Source organism: Rissa tridactyla, chromosome 2, assembly GCF_028500815.1.
Source record: "Rissa tridactyla isolate bRisTri1 chromosome 2, bRisTri1.patW.cur.20221130, whole genome shotgun sequence".
NCBI classification, from domain to species: domain Eukaryota; kingdom Metazoa; phylum Chordata; class Aves; order Charadriiformes; family Laridae; genus Rissa; species Rissa tridactyla.
Window position 1 is genome coordinate 121,059,629 of NC_071467.1, and position 18,435 is coordinate 121,078,063.

Here is an 18,435-nt window from a genome sequence, read left to right on the forward strand (position 1 = left end):
AACCATATCTAAGACTAAGAGAGATCCAAAAGTTTTATAAAGCAGCTGGAAAATGCTAACACCTTAGTGGCCTCTAAACCTAATCCAAGGAGCTGAGAAGCTGTAAATTGATGTAGAAGGAAAACAAGTGAAAGAGTTCTGTCATGGCTGCACATTTATTAAAGCAATATCGCCAAGAATGCAACATCACAAATAGCAAAAGTGTGGCACAAATGAATCAGAAAAAGCTCTTTGATCACATAATTGCTCATTAATGTGTTCATCAATAAGGACCGATAGACCCCCATATTTAAAGGTATAATGTATTTCTGGCTGAAAAGCACATTGATGAGATGTTCCAGATTTTAAATAAAAAGACTCACAAATTTTATTAGATAAAACCAAAAATATTCACATTTACATTTCACTTGGTGTAAGTATCAAACCAATAGACAAGCACAGTTCTACACAACAGGAAGTCCAGCCAGTAATGCATTACCCAGGCACCCAACTTTAAACTCAGACACAGAAATGTCAACACTTTGAAAATGTTCTTTTGTCTGTGTGGCTTCAGAATCCTAAAGGGTTTATCAACCAAACTGACGAGACCTGTCCAAATTCAGGCAGGTAAAAAAAAAAATAAGATCAAGGTTTCCTGGCAATTAAAAAAAAAAAAAAGTGCTATCAGTTAGGTATACAGCAAATGGAAACGTGTTTACTGGAATTTCTATAACTATTCCTTCTCCGGTCTCATTTAGACAACTCAATTATAAAAAGATAGGACATCAATATAGCACAGTTTCTTTTGAGACCCCTCCAACATCTGAGTCTTTACAATGACACAGATTGATTCCTGAAAGCATCTGATTAAGTGTTATCAAAAAAACTTTACTAACAGTAATGAAATAAGAAATCATCAGAAATGAACAGGAAAGACCATTAAAATACACTCAGAAATTCTAACATTTTCATGTTCCCTTTAAAGGTTCCATGCTTTAATGGGCATATATAACTGAATGACGCATTACAGAGCTAGATATTGCAGTAGTGGGACCTGATTAGACTAAGGAATCTCTTCTTCCATGTTTTTTAAAACAAAAATGTCACATTCATGAAAATCGATAAGCATGGAATGGAAGGCCCAGCACTTTACCAAGTGTTCTGAAGAAAGAACTTCAAGAACCAAGTTTATTTATAAAATACAAATACATCAAAAATAAACTATACAGTTATACTATACACACATATATTATATATTGACATAATTATGAAATGATAGCTTATAAATTATAAAGCTTTAAGCCTTTAACAAACAATTTTGTTAAAAGAAGAGCAAATTTGTGAAACCTGGCATATACCTTTGCCCTGCTTCTTGTCAGGACAATGATAAAATTTACCCCAGTTCTGAGTAAATACAAGGGCCTTTTCCACAGCATATATCTTACATTAGCAACTTGTCCAAGGTATGACACTGGGCAATAGGTAAGTTACATATATTTTTACTGTTCTTATTATTTATTACGAAGCTCCAGAAGTGTACATCACTATGGACATGAGGGTCTGAGATTTTCTATCTACCTCCATTCTGTCTTGCACAAGTAATTAAAAAGGATAAAAAAGGATAAAATCACAATGAGAGGGATATAGCTGATAAACTATTTTAAACAAAAACAGATTCAGTTGGAATGCTGAGGCAGCATAAACTCTGCTCCTATCTTATGTCCTCAATAAGTTAAACAGTTAAGGCTGCAACGTAACACCAAACTGAAAGATGAGACACAAATACAAAGAAAACATCTACAATGCAAGAAACATGTTACAATATTTTTTATTTAAAGTATGCCAAAGGTTTACTTACAATTCTTCTCCTTGTTTTGCTTTTCTGTCAGAAACCAGATACACACTTCCGAAGCTTCCATTGCCAAGTTTCCTCTGAATAGTGTATCTTCTTGCAATCATAGCATCTGAGCAAGCAGAATTAAATCTGGCAACACTGACATGCTTAGCAATTTCTTGAAATTTCAGCATTGCTCTGTGTAACAGAAACTACACAAATTTCTCTAGAATTTAGCTTTCAAATCCTTTTAATCTTCCATGGATGTTCACAGGAAACACTTGAAACAGAAAAAAATTGATTTGTCAATGCATTATTCTTATTAAAATCTTCATTTAATACTATCACAGTGCTTATTGTGCTCAGCTTGCAGCAAAACACAAATTAAATGGAAGCATTAGTTACTAAGATGTGGGTAGCAAACTCAATAAAGAAGCTCCAGACAATGTAGATGTGACATAGTCAACCTTCCTCTAAATCAATCTTAAATTAATTCAGTAGATTGAGAACCCAAGGAAAAAGAAATGCAGGTGCTTATACATTAATTTATTTAAAATTTCAAGTGGTTTTTGCAAGGACAACTACACCTGTGTTTTACCTGATATGGCACTCTTCTTCAGCAAGTGTCTTTATCCCAGCATGGTACCTAACACCAAAAATGTCTGTGTTTCAGGATACAAGTTTCATTATTTTTGTATATACTCAAGCATAATCTCCACCCATAGTTTGAGTTCACTCCCATCAATAACTACAAAGCTGTTTTCTCTGCTCTTTCATTTGCCCCTCACATTTCACCATCTGGTTCAGTGCTGACCTCACAGCTTCTATGTTATTCACTACTAATTCACTACTAATAATATCTTCTGCAAATTAGAGCTTCCTGGCTACCCACAAGCCTACAAGACATTCAATAAAAAACACTCCTTCCAAAAGTTCCTCATTTCTCCTGTGCTGTAATAATTCTTTCTTGACCCACCTTTCTAATAATTTAGCTTTGCTTCGGAATTCTTGTCTAATTGAGGTCCTAATTCTGCAAACATAGGGACCGCAAAGGCAAACCTCTAGTCTTTCTATGGTTTTCAATAACTAAACATGAATTTAGAATAACTTTGTCTCCTCTACCTTTCTCATTCCAAATGATAAAGGGTAGGTGTTTCACTGCACATAATAAAAAAATATTGCTTTTGTTACCTTGCCTTTATATAATGCTAGATGCATCATTTGTGCTTGAAGATCCTTTGGAGAAAATAAAGACATTGCAAGATCCTACAATCAGTGCAACTAACACTATCTATCAGCACTGCCTGCTGCAGTGCACTGTGCCCACACTGGGTTTGCTCACCACAGCATTTTAACATCAGTGCAAGCACATCAAAATGCTTTTTCTGTTGTTGTTTTGGAAGAGAAAAGACAAATTGATTAATTTTAAAAGGTGTATAACTGCTGGTTCCAAGTCACTGTCTTTGCAGAACCTAAATGAAGATTATAAATTTGTATCTTACAACTACTCTGTGTGTGTGTGTAAGAACCTATTTTAATACCCAGCTACTGAGCTGCTGTCACACTGTACCAAAGAGCCTGACACTGCAGCGTCATTATATTATGAAACACAGCCAAATTTTAATCACTACAAGTGATGTTAACAATGATACACATCACGTATTTGTTTCAAACAAAAGCACTCCTGAGATTGTTTCTGTATTCTCCTTCAGATAACAACAGTGACAAAAATGTTGAAATGCAAATGTTAAGCAAAGAATGTCAGCTAGAAAATTACTTCTCCCGTAACTCCACATCTGTCTGAAGATAAATGGACCACATTGAGGTGGAGGGTGGGGAAGAGGGCAGGAAGATGAACTCCATAAAATATTACATTGCCAGTTCTGGCAAGTCATCATATTTTTCATTTACAATTCTCCTAGGAAGATACTGTTTTATGGATGCCTTCATAAATCCCCAAAAGAATAGTTTTGAAATACATACCCTTTAGAAATAACTAAACTTAGAAAAACTGCTGAGCTATCTACTCCTTTTTTCTGGTCAAGAGTCACTTAGCACTGCTCACCTTCGTATTTTGATACTTACCTGAGCCCTAGGAAGTATCACAATCCTTTACACCACAATATCACACTTGAGATGAAGTAGCCCATTGAGTCTAATTTTTGTGCTTTACTTCCAACCCTCCCTCTCACTGCTGCTCTCTATGCTTCTATTTCCCCCTATAGATAATTATAGTAATAACTATCGTATATTAAATGCTTTGATATCTACTGCTGAATAGTGTTATAAAGCAGGGACCAGTGACCACAGTTGTGCTGTCACAGGCACATTTTAATGACACAGAACAGATGAACTGCTGAGCAAATTCATTTTGAAAGAAACACCCTGTGAGAGTCAACAGACTCAACCATGAGATTCACTGATTCTTTAAGAAGTATATAACTGGCAGCCTCTCCTACCTCACTCAGACCTTTAGCCCAGTCTTTCTTCAACTTTTGACCAGTGTCCACCTTCTTCCACTGAGCAGGTATTTCCCAAGCAGCAGTACATCAATTGCTTCATTGAAGTTCAGAACAACTAGACATAACTCAAAGAAATCAGCTCTCCAGCTCCCTTTTTCTCAAAAATCCCAGTACACCCTATCCAGTAACACTCTGGTAAACAGTTTGTGTTCTTAATTTTCTTCCTCCGCCCTCCCCCAAGCCCCATTCCAGAGCCTGGCAGACTGCTGATGCCAAATTAATGCAATTACACTGTCTGGATCACCTTTTTTATTTTTACATCTTCCTTGGCTAGAGTTAAATCTCCTTACTCTTTATTGTTGTAGGCTAAAGCAAAGTTGTTTAGGGTTTCACAGTTTCACCTACACATGCTAAGTGCACAGCACCTCCACTTCCCCTGACCTTCTTTTGCTTATATAAGAAAGATACTGTTTTTAATTTCCTTCACGTAACCTTCAGATTTCTTTAGCAATGGCTAACATACTCTGATACTTTCTGCCTCCAAGACAAACCTTTCTTTGCAAATCAAGGCCATTTTCCAATTCTATCAGGTTTTGGTTTTATTCCTTAAGAACCCCTGTTCTACATCAACATTTTCCACCTACACCCCACCCCTTGAAGTACAAATTCCAGAATTTTTATATTTAAACACCAGATATCCTCAGTAGTTACTACCTTGATTTTTTTCCTCCCAGTGACTTCACTGGCCTGCTCCTTTAAACTTTTGGAAAATAGGGAAGTGAGGTATTCCTGGTTTTTTCCTTCATTTAGAAAAAATGAACTCCTGACCACTGGCCCCATTGTTATTTTCTGCAACATCCTTATAAACCTAGCCAAGCCTAAAGTAACATTATCTCAGTTGGCTCAGTTTTTTACTGCTCCCAGAGAAACGCTAACTAAGAAAGATGTTATTAGTAGCGTCAGTAGCAAAGCTTACAGGTGGTGGTAAAACAAGGTCAAATGCATTCGACCATCAAAGAGGCTCATTTATATCTCCCTCACACACATTCAGGAAGCCGAGATCCCCTAGGATAATATCAGAGATGTTACGTCTTTCTAATACATCGTGCATCACTCAAAATGCAGCTGGGGCCCGGGGACGCACACACAGGTATGAAGTGTTCCCGCTTCGCCTCCCAGCTACCCTCACACAGAGGCGGCATGCCTCCGTCCGGTCCCCCTTCCTCACCCCTGCGGGGAAGGCGGTGCTCCCCGGGACCCCTCTGGCCCTGCCGGCAGGTACGCGACCTCCTCACCAGTTACTGCCCCTTCAGCGCCCGCCCAGCCACCCGCCCGTACGGCCGCCGAGGGCCGCCTGACGGCGAGAGCTGCGATTCCTCAGGATCCCCCGGCTCCCCTCGGGACGGCCTGAGGCAGGGCGAAAGCGGAAGCGGCCACAGCCTCCTACCTCGCCCGGCCTGTGGGGCCGAACCGCGCCGAACCGCTCCGCCGGGCCCCTGTTTGCGCCCCCGTCGCTAGGAGACAGGCCGCGCGCGCGCACTGAGGGCCAGTGGGCGGGAAGAGGAAGAGCTCTGATTGGAGGACTCTGCCTGTCACTCCTAGCGCTGCTTCCGCCCGAAGGAGGACGAGGAGGAAGGGGGGTGGCCACCGCCATGGGCATCCAGGGTCTGACGGGCTTCGTGGAGGAGCGCGGGTCGTTCTTCACCGAGCTGCGGGTGAGGAACACCAAGCTGGTCATCGACGGGAGCAGCCTCTACCACCGGCTGTACTTCGCCTCCACCGACGACTTCCGCCGCGGCGGCGACTACGGGCCCTTCGCGGCGGCGGTGGGCGAGTTTTTCGGCAGCCTGCGGGCCTGCCGCGTCGCCCCCTTCGTGGTGCTGGACGGCGGGCGCGACGCCGACGACAGGAAGCTGCCCACGCTGAAGGGACGAGCCGCCGAGCGGCTGCGGGCGGCCCACGGCCTCTCCCGCGGGGAGGGCGGCTGCCTGGTGCCGCTGCTGACCCGCGAGGCCTTCGTGCAGGCGCTGGGCCGGCTGGGCGTCCCCTTCGTGCAGTGCTTCGCCGAGGCCGACCGGGAGATCGCCGGCCTGGCCAACCGCTGGGGCTGCCCCGTCCTCTCCCTCGACAGCGACTTCTGCGTCTTCGACCTGGCGGCCGGTTACTGCCCCCTCAGCCACTTCCAGTGGCGAAGCGTCTGCCCGGGAGAAGGGGAGGAGGGCTCCTACGTTCCCGCCCGCTGCTTCTCCGTGGAGAAGTTCTGCAGGCACTTCAGCCACCTGAACAAAAGCCTGCTCCCTCTCTTCGCCGTCATGAACGGGAACGACTACATCGACCTGGCAGCCCTCGAGGTGTTTTTCAGCAAGGTGCGCCTGGCCGGGGGCTGCGCGGTGGGGAAGGGGGGCAAGCACGCCCGCCTTCAGGGGCTTTTGCGCTGGCTGTCGCAGTTTGCTGAGCCCACCGAGGCTGTCGACAGCCTGCTTAAGTACCTGAAGAAACACCAGAGAGAAGAGATAAGGGAGCTTCTGTGCACTTCAATGGAGGATTATACTCCGTCTGACGTGAATCTTGAGGACTTTTTTCAGAATGGGAAGTATGAATGTGAGGCTGCCAGGAAAGCAGACTTACCCTGGTGGGTGCTCGATGCTTTGGCAAAAGGTAAGCTGGCCCCATTCATCAGCGATGCCCTGATACTAAGAAGTACCTTCCTCCACGTTCAGGTGGAGAACATGCAGAGACCTAGCGCACACAGCACAGCTTTGCCCATTCGACAAGTTATCTATGGACTACTTCTCAAAGTATCTCAAAATACTGAAGCTGCTTCTCCAAGTAAGCAGAGCAACGAGCTGCCAGTTGTATGTGAATTTGACAGACTCCAAAAGACACTTAAAAAAACATTTGTTCAAGCAGCAAGCCTACCCACAGATTTTTGTGATGATCATTTTACTTTGGACAAGTTAATTGAGGTAAATGGTTGTCACAACAGATCGCAGTTAACAGTGTTTGACGAGTGACAAAAGATATTTGGGACTCACGTTTGCCATCTGGTCGCTAAATGCGATGCCTGAAGTAAGCCACCTCAGTAAGTCACTTTGTAATACAGAGGTACCTACAGGTACCTCTGAACTCGGCCTATGATATTTCAGAAGCTATACACAGATTGCCTTTATCTTCTTCCCTTCCTGCCCCCCCCCACCCCCCCGAAGTGTACCAAGACAAATTATATGAAAAGTTGGTTGTGTGTGTATGTAGTATTGCCTGCATTTTCTATTCTAAGGCCTTTAGTCCTGTGTATTCTGTTACCCTAATACTTTTATAATTATAGGAAGGTAACTCAGTATAATGAAATTTAGAAAAGTGCAATTTAACGCTACAAAACTATATACTTGATCAAGCTATGGATGATTCAGAGCAATGTTCTGGAACAAAATCTGACCCATGCTTTTTTTACTAAAAATCGCTATTACTTTGTGTACGAATCTTGCAGCTGCCCAGCAATTTTACCTGCCACAAGTATGCGTTCTGCTAACGTGGACCCCTGCTGCTTGCCAGACAGAACAGCACCTGAAAAACAGCTTGTAATGAAAGGAAAGTTGTACTAGGTTAGTTCCAGTCAGTATTAGCAATTCTGTATATTTAAATTCTAATGTTTAAGACTGTAACTCTTGGAGTGAATGGAAAGTAATCTCCCATTCCCAAAGCTGCAAAACTGAAGTTTTGTATGCAGTAATTTCTGAAACATCTGGAAATACAGTCTGGTCTTTTAATACTGCATATTTAAGCCACATACTCTTACCAATTCTGACATTCAGGTCAACTGTTAACACATCTCTGTGTGCGTGCTGTATGTTTTTATCACTTGCTGGTGGCTATTTCGTGTAAGAACCAAGTCTAATCACTGCTATGACCATTAAATGCTACGGTAGCTATGGATCCAAAGGCCTAGATACAGATTATTGTTACAGGCCTTTTAAATGAGGGATATGCAAATACTTAAGAGTTTGAAAAATCATGTTTTGGGATTTTAAGAGACATAATTGACACCACTATTATAACAAATCTTCTTACTAAATATATGGGAATTATCAATCAACATAAGGTTAGAAGAAGAAAGGTCATTCTACATTTAAAGTGCTATAGGCAAAACTGATTTCAGTTTATCTTCACCTGTGGGGATGTCTGCCTAAGAATGGGCAAAACCATCCTAACCAAGGTTCACAAAGCACTCTACTTGCCATTGAACAGCCTGCTGTGATTCTGCTGCATGCATGAAGTTATGGATAAATTCATAACACCACTTTTTAGAAGTTAAATAAACAAAGAGGGAACATACGCTAGGAATTAATACATTGCAAGTGAAAAATGCAAAATTCACACATAATATTTTGTTGTGATTACAGGTAAGTGTGTTTTCAACATAACAAGAACAGACATCACCATTACCTCTCACAAAGCAAGGATAACTTAAGAGGCACAAAATTAAGTGTGTATATATGTATGTGTGTGTATATATATATTTGCCATACCAAAATGATTTTAATGCATTATGGTTACAGGATTTTCCAACCAAGTCAACTTTTATGTAGGAGCCTCTTAAGTTACCCTTGCTTTGTGAGATGTAATGGTGATGTCTGTTCTTGTTATGTAGAGTCACCTGATTTGAAGACTCTGAAACCTCTTAAAATCTAACTTCAGGCAGTTGTAAAAAATGACTTTTCTTCTACCTAACATTTAACTGTGTAGTTTTTAAAGCTTAAGTAGTATTTAAAAATATTTCCTGTTTAGAACAGCTATGAAACTTAAAAAACCATCAAGTTCTAGCTAGTTTATGCACAAACTTATTTGCCTTTTGGAAATTGCTCACAGCAAATAAAGTTTCTTACCTTTATTTTTCCACTTCAATTTTTTAATTTGTTTTCAGGTGCCCACGTCATGCCGTCGGATGCTATTGCTGGAGACTCTAGGAGTGAAACCGAGTATCCTAGAATCTATCCCCAGTCACTTACAACTCCCTGTTGCTGTAACGTGTTACTGGATATGTTGTTCAGAACCAAAAGTTAACTCGCATCAATTAAAGGCTTTACTTCTAACGATGGTATCGGGAGAACTTCACAGGATAACAGATGATCCAGGTATGTCTCCAAAGATGACGAGGTATTGAGCTGCTATGAAAATCTATACCATAATTCATTTTTCCTCATTTATGGTGAGTTGTCCAAATTCAGATGAATTAGCATTGATTTACACTATATCCAGAGGTGTCACATTCTTTGCATTGATAGAGAGCGGAGAAGCAGTGCTAGGCTTTTGTAAAGGTAAAACAGTACTTTGCCGTCTTGTAAAATGTTAATTTGCATTTATAAATGCTTTCTTCAGGACTAAAAGATTAACTTAGATCTAAAACTTCCAAAAAAAAAAAAAAGCTTAACGTGTTTGTGCATCAAAAGAAATGAGAACAACTATTGATACATTCTGATAGATACTTTTTTTTCTCATGAGTTTTTCTAAAATCTTCTGTACTTAAAAATGCTGAATTGCACAGGCACTCTTTATCTGCCTATGCATTGCAAGTTGAAAGTACTAAGTTATCAGAGAAAGTGTTTCAGTGATGTTTATATTATTAGAGTTATGGTGGCATTTCCTCTAGGAGTTCTTCATTTGATGGCAAAGATTACGCATGCCAGGGTTATACAGTTTCTTTAGGCTCTAGTTTATAGAAACTGGACTTGACGTGGTTGCCACCTGCTTCCCAAGTGGGTGGGTGTGAGATGGAAATCTTGTTTGGAATTGAGCCCCTCACAGAACAGTGTCACAAATTACTTAACAAATAGAATTCCTTATTTCACAATTTCAGATTCTCATGGATATTCATACTTGAATTTTTATGCAATTTTATGTCTTAAAGTTCAGTTTGAGACATTTGAAGACATGAAACAGAACTGGAGGTTTGAAGACCCTATACATTGCAGATAACTTTTGTAATTTTCACAGCAGAACTTTTATTTGCATGTTGTTTTTTATTTATAACCCAGATCCCACAGTTGTACATGCTGAAGATGACACTATTGCATATAACGAATTTCTAAAATGGAAGGAAAAGAAATTGCAAATTAAAGACTTTGATTTAGATGCTGCGCACAGTTTTTGCCAGTGGCAGTGCTGTCTTCAGATGGGATTGTATCTCAACCAGCTACTCTTCACTCCTCTCTCTGAGCCAGACCTAACCAGGTAAGGATGTTCAGAGACCTGCTTTCCACACAAGTCCCTGATGAAATGCATTCACATGTTGTTTTATTTTCTCTGTTGAACTCCTTTGGCCAGTTTTACTACATTTGAACTCCCTTCTTTAAAGATACTAATATCGAGAAAAATACTGAGTAGAATAAGTATCCCTTAGGAGCTCATGGTTGGATCCTGTATGTAGTTAAGGCCATGTTTTTTTCCATATCAGTTTAACCATATCAGTTAAGACCATTTTTTTCCCACTAAGCAGCATGTTTTTGTACGTGTCCTGCTGAGGTGTGATTCTCTCCTTCCTTTGAGCAGGCTTTACAGTGGGACCCTTGTGCACAGACTGTATCAAGAGCTTAAATCAACACCTTCAGTGGAAAATCTGTTTAGTTCATCTCCAAAAATGACTCGGGTATATCAGGTTTTGTTAAATACAGTGGCATCAACTGTATCTCCAGACTTCTTTCAGAAATCCGAGTCCTGTAAAAAGAAGAAAGCATCTAATAAGAAAAAAAAGACCATGAGGTGTGCTATACCAGAAATTCAGCGTTTAGGCAATGTTAATAGGTTTGCATCACTTGGAGTGGAGGACTGAAAACGTCATTCCTGAACTAACTTTTAATGCCACGCAGATGAAAGAAATTATATTAAAATACACAACTACTGGAATTTGCTCAGCTGTTTTCACAAAAGTTCCTAACACTTGCTTCAGGGTATTTTTTAACTTACTTTTTTGTAACTAAAACTTTTGTAAATAAAAGAGGTGCTGTATAAATATTGTGGTGGTTTGTTTTGTTTTTCTTTAAAGGTATCAGTCTAATTGAAAATGAGAGCAAAGCTGGTCAGCATTTCAGAGCTGGGCTATTTCAGAGGAATTATTTTCCTGAACATTTATAGCTGGCTATCCCTCCGTTTCCCTGAACACTTCTAACTTACAAAAGAATCTGATTTTTGTGTTTGAGAAACACAGTGATTACGGATCAGATTAAAATGGAAATTGTCAAGTTTAAAAATATTGTAGAATCAGTCTTTACCAGTAGACTATTTGTACTTTTGGGGACAGCTAGCTTTACTCGTTGACAACTGAGGAAGTTGTTGTGCTTGCAGTATTGTAGGCACTGAACTATGCTCAGGGAGGAACTTCAGCTTCTATTCTCCTCCACTTTGGTATGTAAGAGTTAAATGCTTACATGCATCCACAAAGCTATCACATGGTAGCATGTTTCAGCAGGTTTGCTAATTCAGAGTAATTTTATACTCTCTTCTGCCATCAGCAAACCATTGTTATTCGAGTTAGCCTCCTTTGTCTAAAGGCTACACTAGAATTACAGACGCATTTAACTTGCCCCAATGTACGCTAAATTACTTGACAAACCTTCACTATCAACACGGTAATACCAAATAACAATTTATATTTAAAAAAAAAAAATCCTACATCATCAGTATTTCTCAGTGCTTTGTATTAGCTAACTTTCCGGTAAAATTAGTCAATTTACATAAATGCTTTTCATATAAAACTCTTTCCCAGTGTCTTCCCCATATGAAATATAGTTACTACATTTGGGTTTTTTTCTCCAGAATCCATCTACCTTTTCTTGCATTCAGGAAAATCATCATTTCCAGCTCTAATCATTAAGGTTTTGCCCATTACTTACCAGAATTCAAGCTTGATTCCTGCATCATCTTGTCCTCAGTTTTCAGTCCTGGTTATGTCCCCTATCTGACAGCCGTCCACATGGAAGAAGTAACTCACTAGATCTTGTGACTTACAGAAAGGGTCTCTGATATCATACAGCTGAGTCTTGATACTGCTATAATATACTCAATGAGAAAAGATGTATAACATCTATTAAATTAATGAGATTATCTTTGAGGTACAGTCTGAGATGGTAATATTTAACATGTCTTCAGTACAAAACTGCTACCTATTAAACTACCAGCAGATGGCACCTACGCTCAACCATACAGCAAATTACTAGAACTGTGCAACCCATTTCTAAATGGGCTTCAATTTGCAGCAGTCTGCAAAGTCACATTTCCAACAGGTGACTTTATTTAAAGTTGAAAGGGGTTAAATTTAAAGTTCTTTATTTTAGTAACTAAAAGTTAAATCCTTAATCATTCAAATCATCCTCTGATTCATTATGATCTCACGTGTTTCACTTTATCAAACTTGTCGTTCCTCATAGTTTTTAATCATTAGAAAGTCACATTTAAAATAAGTCTTAAATATAAAAGTACAGACATCTTTGATTCCATTTTGTTAGTGCTGTGAGAAGAGAGATATTTACACTGAATCCCCCATTGGAAAAGTGCTGGAGAACATAAATTCTTGAGACTTGCCAAGAAGCTGTATCTTCAATTAGATAGTTCAGCAGACTAGGATAAACTCAAGTATTCCACTTTCGGATAAAAAGGCTGCTATGATCACATGGCATTTTGAGATGATTAAGAATTACTCTACTGGAAATGTGTTCTCAATGCAGAATTCATCCGTTCTTTGTTGCTGGTAAGATGAAATACACGTCATTGCAAACACCAGCCCTGTATGCAGAAGAAAATGATTACCAAATCTAGGGTTACTATTCAGAATTTAAATCAAATGTTCCAATTTTCCTTTTTGAGTCCTTATAGGTTTTCAGTCTTCCTCGGGGGAAAAATAAAAAAAATAAAGGACCATTATTAAAACAGAAGAGTTCTCTATACCATGCTTTAGTATGAGCAACTAAATTCCTTGGTTGCTATTTTCACCCCACATTAAATGCCTCCTCTTTTGTGGAAAAATCCCACTATTGATTCAATTGTTTTGGAGAAAAATCTCTCAGACTTGCTGTTAGATGGTAACGATCAAGAGCGCAGCCAAAAAGTGGCAATGGAATTCAGTCCACGCATTTTTCATGAATAATGAGAACAATTAAAATAACCTCTTAGCAGAGAAACTCGTATAGCACTTTCCAAACTGCCTCGTTTTCCATGAACTCCCCAGATTTTGAGCATGGCACGGTAAGTGCAAAATATCGCAGTGACTGTTAATGACAATTCCTCATTAACCGACAGGATGACCTTCATGACAGCAGGGCCCAGAGCCAATACCACTGCTGCACTTTCCGGCTACACTGTGAAAAGATGTGTATCCAACAGGCTTTTGAGCAAAAGAGATACCATTACGTCTCCAACTCCTCTTAGAGATCTTAGACATCCTCGTTTCAAGATTCCCTAGGTGATTGTTCCTTGCGTTTCCTCAAGGGATGATGAGTCCTACTCTGATGAGAAGACACTGATGACAACAGCTGCAAGTCTATTTTGAGGATGAACACCGTTTCCAATTACTGAATATTATTCAGACATTATCATATATTAAAAATACTTTTAACAGATCAAGACAGGAGTCTATCATGCTGCTTTTCTAGCCACAAAAAGTCATTCTGTAGGTTAAAATTTCAAGTAACACTACCAGTAAAAAGTTTATCTTTATGATCAGAGTGGACGAAGGAAGAGGAAGGAAGCTCAAGCTTCTTCAAAGAAGGGTGGGGTTTTTGCCATTAGAGTGCGGATTCGTGCATTCATTTCCTAATTCAATACACTACAAATCATTTCAGTTACAGTACTGTTTATGATCACTCAAGTGATCTAACGGTCATAAGCTAAAGTAAATAGGGAACAAAACACGAAGCAAAGCTCGTCTATAAAATTATATCCAAACAAGCATGCTAATCTGTGTAAATGCCAGGTTCTTTTAAAACAAAAAGACAACACACTTTTAAGAAAAGCAAACATTTACTTCAAATTGCAGTATAGGCTTTTCAATCACAGAAAAAGAAAAAGAAAAACAGTGATCCGACAGCGGTCACATCCTGTGCAAAAAAAAAAACCTCAGGATACAAAAAAACTGTAGCACAAGGTACTTGAGCCGCTTACACATTGCAGGATAAAGTAAATAAATACAGTAGCTAGAATATGGCACTCTTGTGACAGACTCTAAACCCAGTGGAATGCCTCTGAAATACTTTTTTTTATCCTTTTATTAGTAGCAAAGTCCCACCACCATAAAACTAAAATAGTACAATGTTTTAAATAAAAACAAACTAAAATATTTATATCTAAGAGAAGGATTTTACACAGTTATATCTTTTAAGTGCAGAAAATGGGACCTGGGCTTCGATCTTTCTTTAAATTAAACCCCACACACACAAAATCCCGTTCAATCTCAAAAGTAAATTTATGTTTGAGGAAAAATGTTACCAAAGTTGCATAATTTCATTTGTTACTCCCACAGCTGGAAGTTAAATTCTAAACAGTCTTGAAACATGAACGTTCATCCTTAGCCAGTGAAACAAAGGACTTGTCAAAAGCCCTCAGGATTTCTTTTTCCTCCCAATATTGTTTTTCTTCCTCGTACATCTTTAGACAGCAATCCCTAAAGTTTGCAAACAAAAGAATGCAATATGCATCATACATCAAGAAAAGACGAAGTTGACGAAGAAGAACTTCCACGTTTCTGAATCTTTTCCTTGCTTCTTTCAAACTTCTTTATGATCTCAGTCACTATGCACACAGAGGAAGTGAGTCCCAGAAGAAACAGTAAATCTGGAAAGAGATAATTAGTCTTTTTAAAATTTGCTAGTTAAGGCTAAGGGCAGACTTGTGAAAGAACAGACTTAAAAACTTTCAAATTGTCTCCCAATCATTGGTTAAGTTCAGGAGAAATTAAGCAAAAACCAATTTTTGCTGGACCAGAAGATTATCACACATAGATTCTGCACAAACCATACGTACAGGCATGATATTTCAAACTGCTGGAGTATTTCAGAACCCTATTTTTACTAACACCCATGAAAACAAAGAACACTAAGCAATATAAAATTAACTTCATACTGAAAAAATATTAATATAATCAGAATTATGTAAAAACATGTATTTAATTACATTTAACTGCAGAAGTAATAAACATAATTAATGAGGTGAACAGCATTAGGTATCTATAGCTTCTTAAAATCCTCACGTCTATTTATCCTATGACAATGCGGCTGGTTTTTATTTAATAAAGGATCAAGACTTCTAAGCAAGGTGTTTATATTTAGAGGAAAAAAATGGCTAAATAGCAAGATTATCAGTGCTTAAAAAAATTCAGTAAACTCTACACTTCATTTTTGCCTGCATCAAAATTTATATTCATTAGCACCTAAGAAACTTAAGAATGCACTCATCAGTTGTGTACCATATGCGTTTCAATCACGGTTCCCAAAGAAAACATCTAAAAGGATGTTAAAAAAAGGTTAGCAAGCTTTGCATTCCTGTTGAACGCAAGCAGCCAGAAGTGCTCTTATAGAGCTCTTATAGAACCATCAGCTAATGCATTTACAAATTAATCCGTAATGTACAATTTTGGAAAGGGAACTGTTCTTACCCAAGATACTCAGGCTCTCTGTTTGGAAAACCTTCTGAAGTGGAGGAAAGTAAATGACCAACAACTGCCCCATTATAGATCCAAGGACGGCATAGCAGAACATTTTGTTACTGCAAAGTCCAATCTCAAACACAGATTTTGCCTGTTAAATAAACAACGTATTACACTGTACATGTGATCTTAATTATCTAGACAAGAAAATAATTCTTAACTACAGATTCTTTTCATCCAGACTTTTAGAAAAATGTAAAAAATTGTTGTTGACCTTTTAGATAATCCAGAACAAGTTCTTGAACAGGCTAATTGCATTTTCTCTCTGGTAAACAGAGCACAAATCTTGTCTTCATAGTTAACGACTTGTATATTGAGCTCACTTTTCTGCAAGTACAGTGCATTAGAAGGTGGCCTCTACACTAGATGGAAGTGTTTTTGTTGACCCTGACAATTCACATCAGAAAATAGACTGGAAATTAGAGTAAATATAGTAATGTATACTAGCAATGTACTTTTCTCCAACTAGCACAAAATTTCAGACTTGTTTCATTGAAACAGAAATACAGACAGAAAGAACAGTTGAAGGAATTTTCTTTGGATTATGGGTTTAGGGTTACAAAATAAAAAAGGTTAAGACCTTCAAGAAATTTCAGGTTCTAGCAAGGATGCTGAACTGACAGGATTTTCAGGAAAAAATCCCAACCAAGTGTACACAGCAATACAAAGGACGATGTCACATTTCAAGTTTTTATTAAAAGTTGTCTTGCTTCTGCCAGGACAGAAGCGTTACTAGCAGCTCTGCATCACTTAAACAAATTAAGGAAACTACTACTTATGCGTAATTTAAGAAGTCCTACCTAGTAAATACGTGAAACTCTGAAGCTTAATAGCAAATGTGAAGTAGATCTTCAGGAAAACATTTGAAACAGATACAGCAAGATCTTCCCTCCAAGAAATTTCTGCTTATTGTGTAAATGGACAATACGAATCACTTACCTGAGATCTAGAACTCAAAGCATTGAACATATCAAAAAATACAAAACAGGTGAATGTCATGGTTGTATCTCGAGGCGTTATTACATTGTCTCTTAACTGCCAAAAAAAGAAAATAAAATGGCTTTAGCATGCTTTAAGCCCTCCACAACTAAACAAAGTTATTGTAATATTTTAAGTTATACTAGCTAGTAAATGAAAGCAAAAGCAAATTGTTTGCCCTAAGCTAATTTAATAAATCATACAGCAAAAGTTATGCATCTGTAACTTATAACAATTTGTAATTCCAAGTTGTGATTAAATGAAGCCTCTTGACAAACATCCATGCAAGCACATGGAATACCAAGAATTTTATGATGCACTACCAGAAGTTCAAACATTTTTCTCTACTGGGAAAAGAAAGTGAAATGTCTGTTTCATAACAGTCTGGCTAGAAGATTTGTACAATTACTTTCTACAGGCCAAAGTTTCCCAAGTAGATTTGGGACCTGGAAAAGTCTGTGTTCAAATAGAGACTAGGGAATAAAACTGTATTCCTCATTTCAACAACTACTTCAAAAGTCTTCCTCTCTAATCTGCTAGCTGAATAGAATATTAAGTAAGCATGGACAAAACTTGCAACTAAATTCATGCAAATTCTGAATTCCAACTGCTGTTATAATCAGGATTTCTTTTAAATTAGTTTGTCACTGCTTTAAGTTTTGTGATTTTTGTCATACCTCTCTCCAGAAGACAAACAGTGTTCCACACACGATAATTATTGACGAAACCAGTATTTTAACAATCAGGTTTTTGGTCAGAATGCTGTCCTTCAAATTTCTTGGAGGCTTCCGAATAACATCTTTATCCACAGGCTCCACCCCAAGGCTTATAATTAAAAGAACATCTTAGATGTTTATCATCATAAAAATAATTCACTGCTTCGAACTTAAGAACTAGATTTTCCGAGTTGAAAGAAAGATTTTAATCTTCTCTCTACAGCCTAAGAATCATTCAAATAAGCACATGATATTTTCACTTTCAGAAAACTGAGTTATATGTATTAATAACAGGCAATATTCTAACACTGCAGCTTAAGAGTCAATAAATACCGGTATCAGACAACATTTAAATTACCAGATGTTAATTGTAAAGGAAGCTGCAATATTAGTTATGTTCCCCTTTTCATAGAATCATGGAATGGACAGAGTTGGAAGGGAGCCTAAAGATCATCCAGTTCCAACCCCCCTGCCACAGGCAGGGACACCTCCCGCTAGACCATGCTGCTCAAAGCCCCATCCAGCCTGGCCTTGAACACCTCCAGGGATGGGGCACCCACAACTTCCCTGGGCAGCCTGTTCCAGTGTCTCACCACCCCCACAGTAAAGAATTTTTTCCTAATATCTAACCTAAACCTACCCTCTTTCAGTACTTCTGTTACTGTGATCAATCTAGCTAAGAAATTTACTACTAGTTCCTTTCCACCTCTGCTTCTACCATCTATCTGCAGTGAAGAGGGTCAGAGGAAGAAGCCAGAGGGAAGCTAGAATCCTGCA

General features: G+C 38.8%; 3 protein-coding genes across 5 annotated transcripts in view; 1 reads left to right on the forward strand and 2 right to left on the reverse strand.

Moving 5' to 3' along the window:
- NEK11 (NIMA related kinase 11) overlaps positions 1-5,710 on the reverse strand; it is a 98,876-nt gene extending 93,166 nt beyond the window's left edge. Inside the window, exons 1-2 of the mRNA XM_054189618.1 lie at positions 4,273-5,710; positions 1,838-2,093 (exon numbers count right to left, since the gene is read on the reverse strand). Of these exons, the coding sequence (XP_054045593.1) occupies positions 1,838-2,007 (170 nt within the window). The 5' untranslated portion in view covers positions 2,008-2,093; positions 4,273-5,710. The remainder of the gene's footprint in view (positions 1-1,837; positions 2,094-4,272) is intronic.
- A 107-nt stretch (positions 5,711-5,817) lies between these two features.
- Positions 5,818-11,281, forward strand: ASTE1 (asteroid homolog 1). Its single transcript, XM_054189616.1, has 4 exons — positions 5,818-7,241; positions 9,197-9,407; positions 10,308-10,503; positions 10,822-11,281. Exons 1-4 carry the CDS (start codon positions 5,928-5,930, stop codon positions 11,099-11,101), a joined length of 2,001 nt encoding a protein of 666 aa, XP_054045591.1. The 5' UTR covers positions 5,818-5,927; the 3' UTR covers positions 11,102-11,281.
- A 2,983-nt stretch (positions 11,282-14,264) lies between these two features.
- Positions 14,265-18,435, reverse strand: part of ATP2C1 (ATPase secretory pathway Ca2+ transporting 1) — a 51,913-nt gene continuing 47,742 nt past the window's right edge. For all 3 annotated transcript variants that reach the window (XM_054189607.1, XM_054189609.1, XM_054189608.1), the window contains exons 25-28: positions 17,620-17,767; positions 16,904-16,999; positions 15,914-16,055; positions 14,265-15,093 (exon numbers count right to left, since the gene is read on the reverse strand). In XM_054189607.1, coding sequence (XP_054045582.1) covers positions 14,957-15,093; positions 15,914-16,055; positions 16,904-16,999; positions 17,620-17,767 — 523 coding nt within the window. In that variant the 3' untranslated portion in view covers positions 14,265-14,956. The remainder of the gene's footprint in view (positions 15,094-15,913; positions 16,056-16,903; positions 17,000-17,619; positions 17,768-18,435) is intronic.

Excerpts from the sequence above, each read along its gene's own strand:
- ASTE1 (XM_054189616.1), top strand. The coding sequence starts at position 5,928 with ATGGGCATCCAGGGTCTGACGGGCTTCGTGGAGGAGCGCGGGTCGTTC. Across the intron at positions 7,242-9,196 it reads CTTTGGACAAGTTAATTGAG|GTGCCCACGTCATGCCGTCG; the intron begins GTAAATGGTTGT and ends ATTTGTTTTCAG. Across the intron at positions 10,504-10,821 it reads TCTGAGCCAGACCTAACCAG|GCTTTACAGTGGGACCCTTG; the intron begins GTAAGGATGTTC and ends TCCTTTGAGCAG.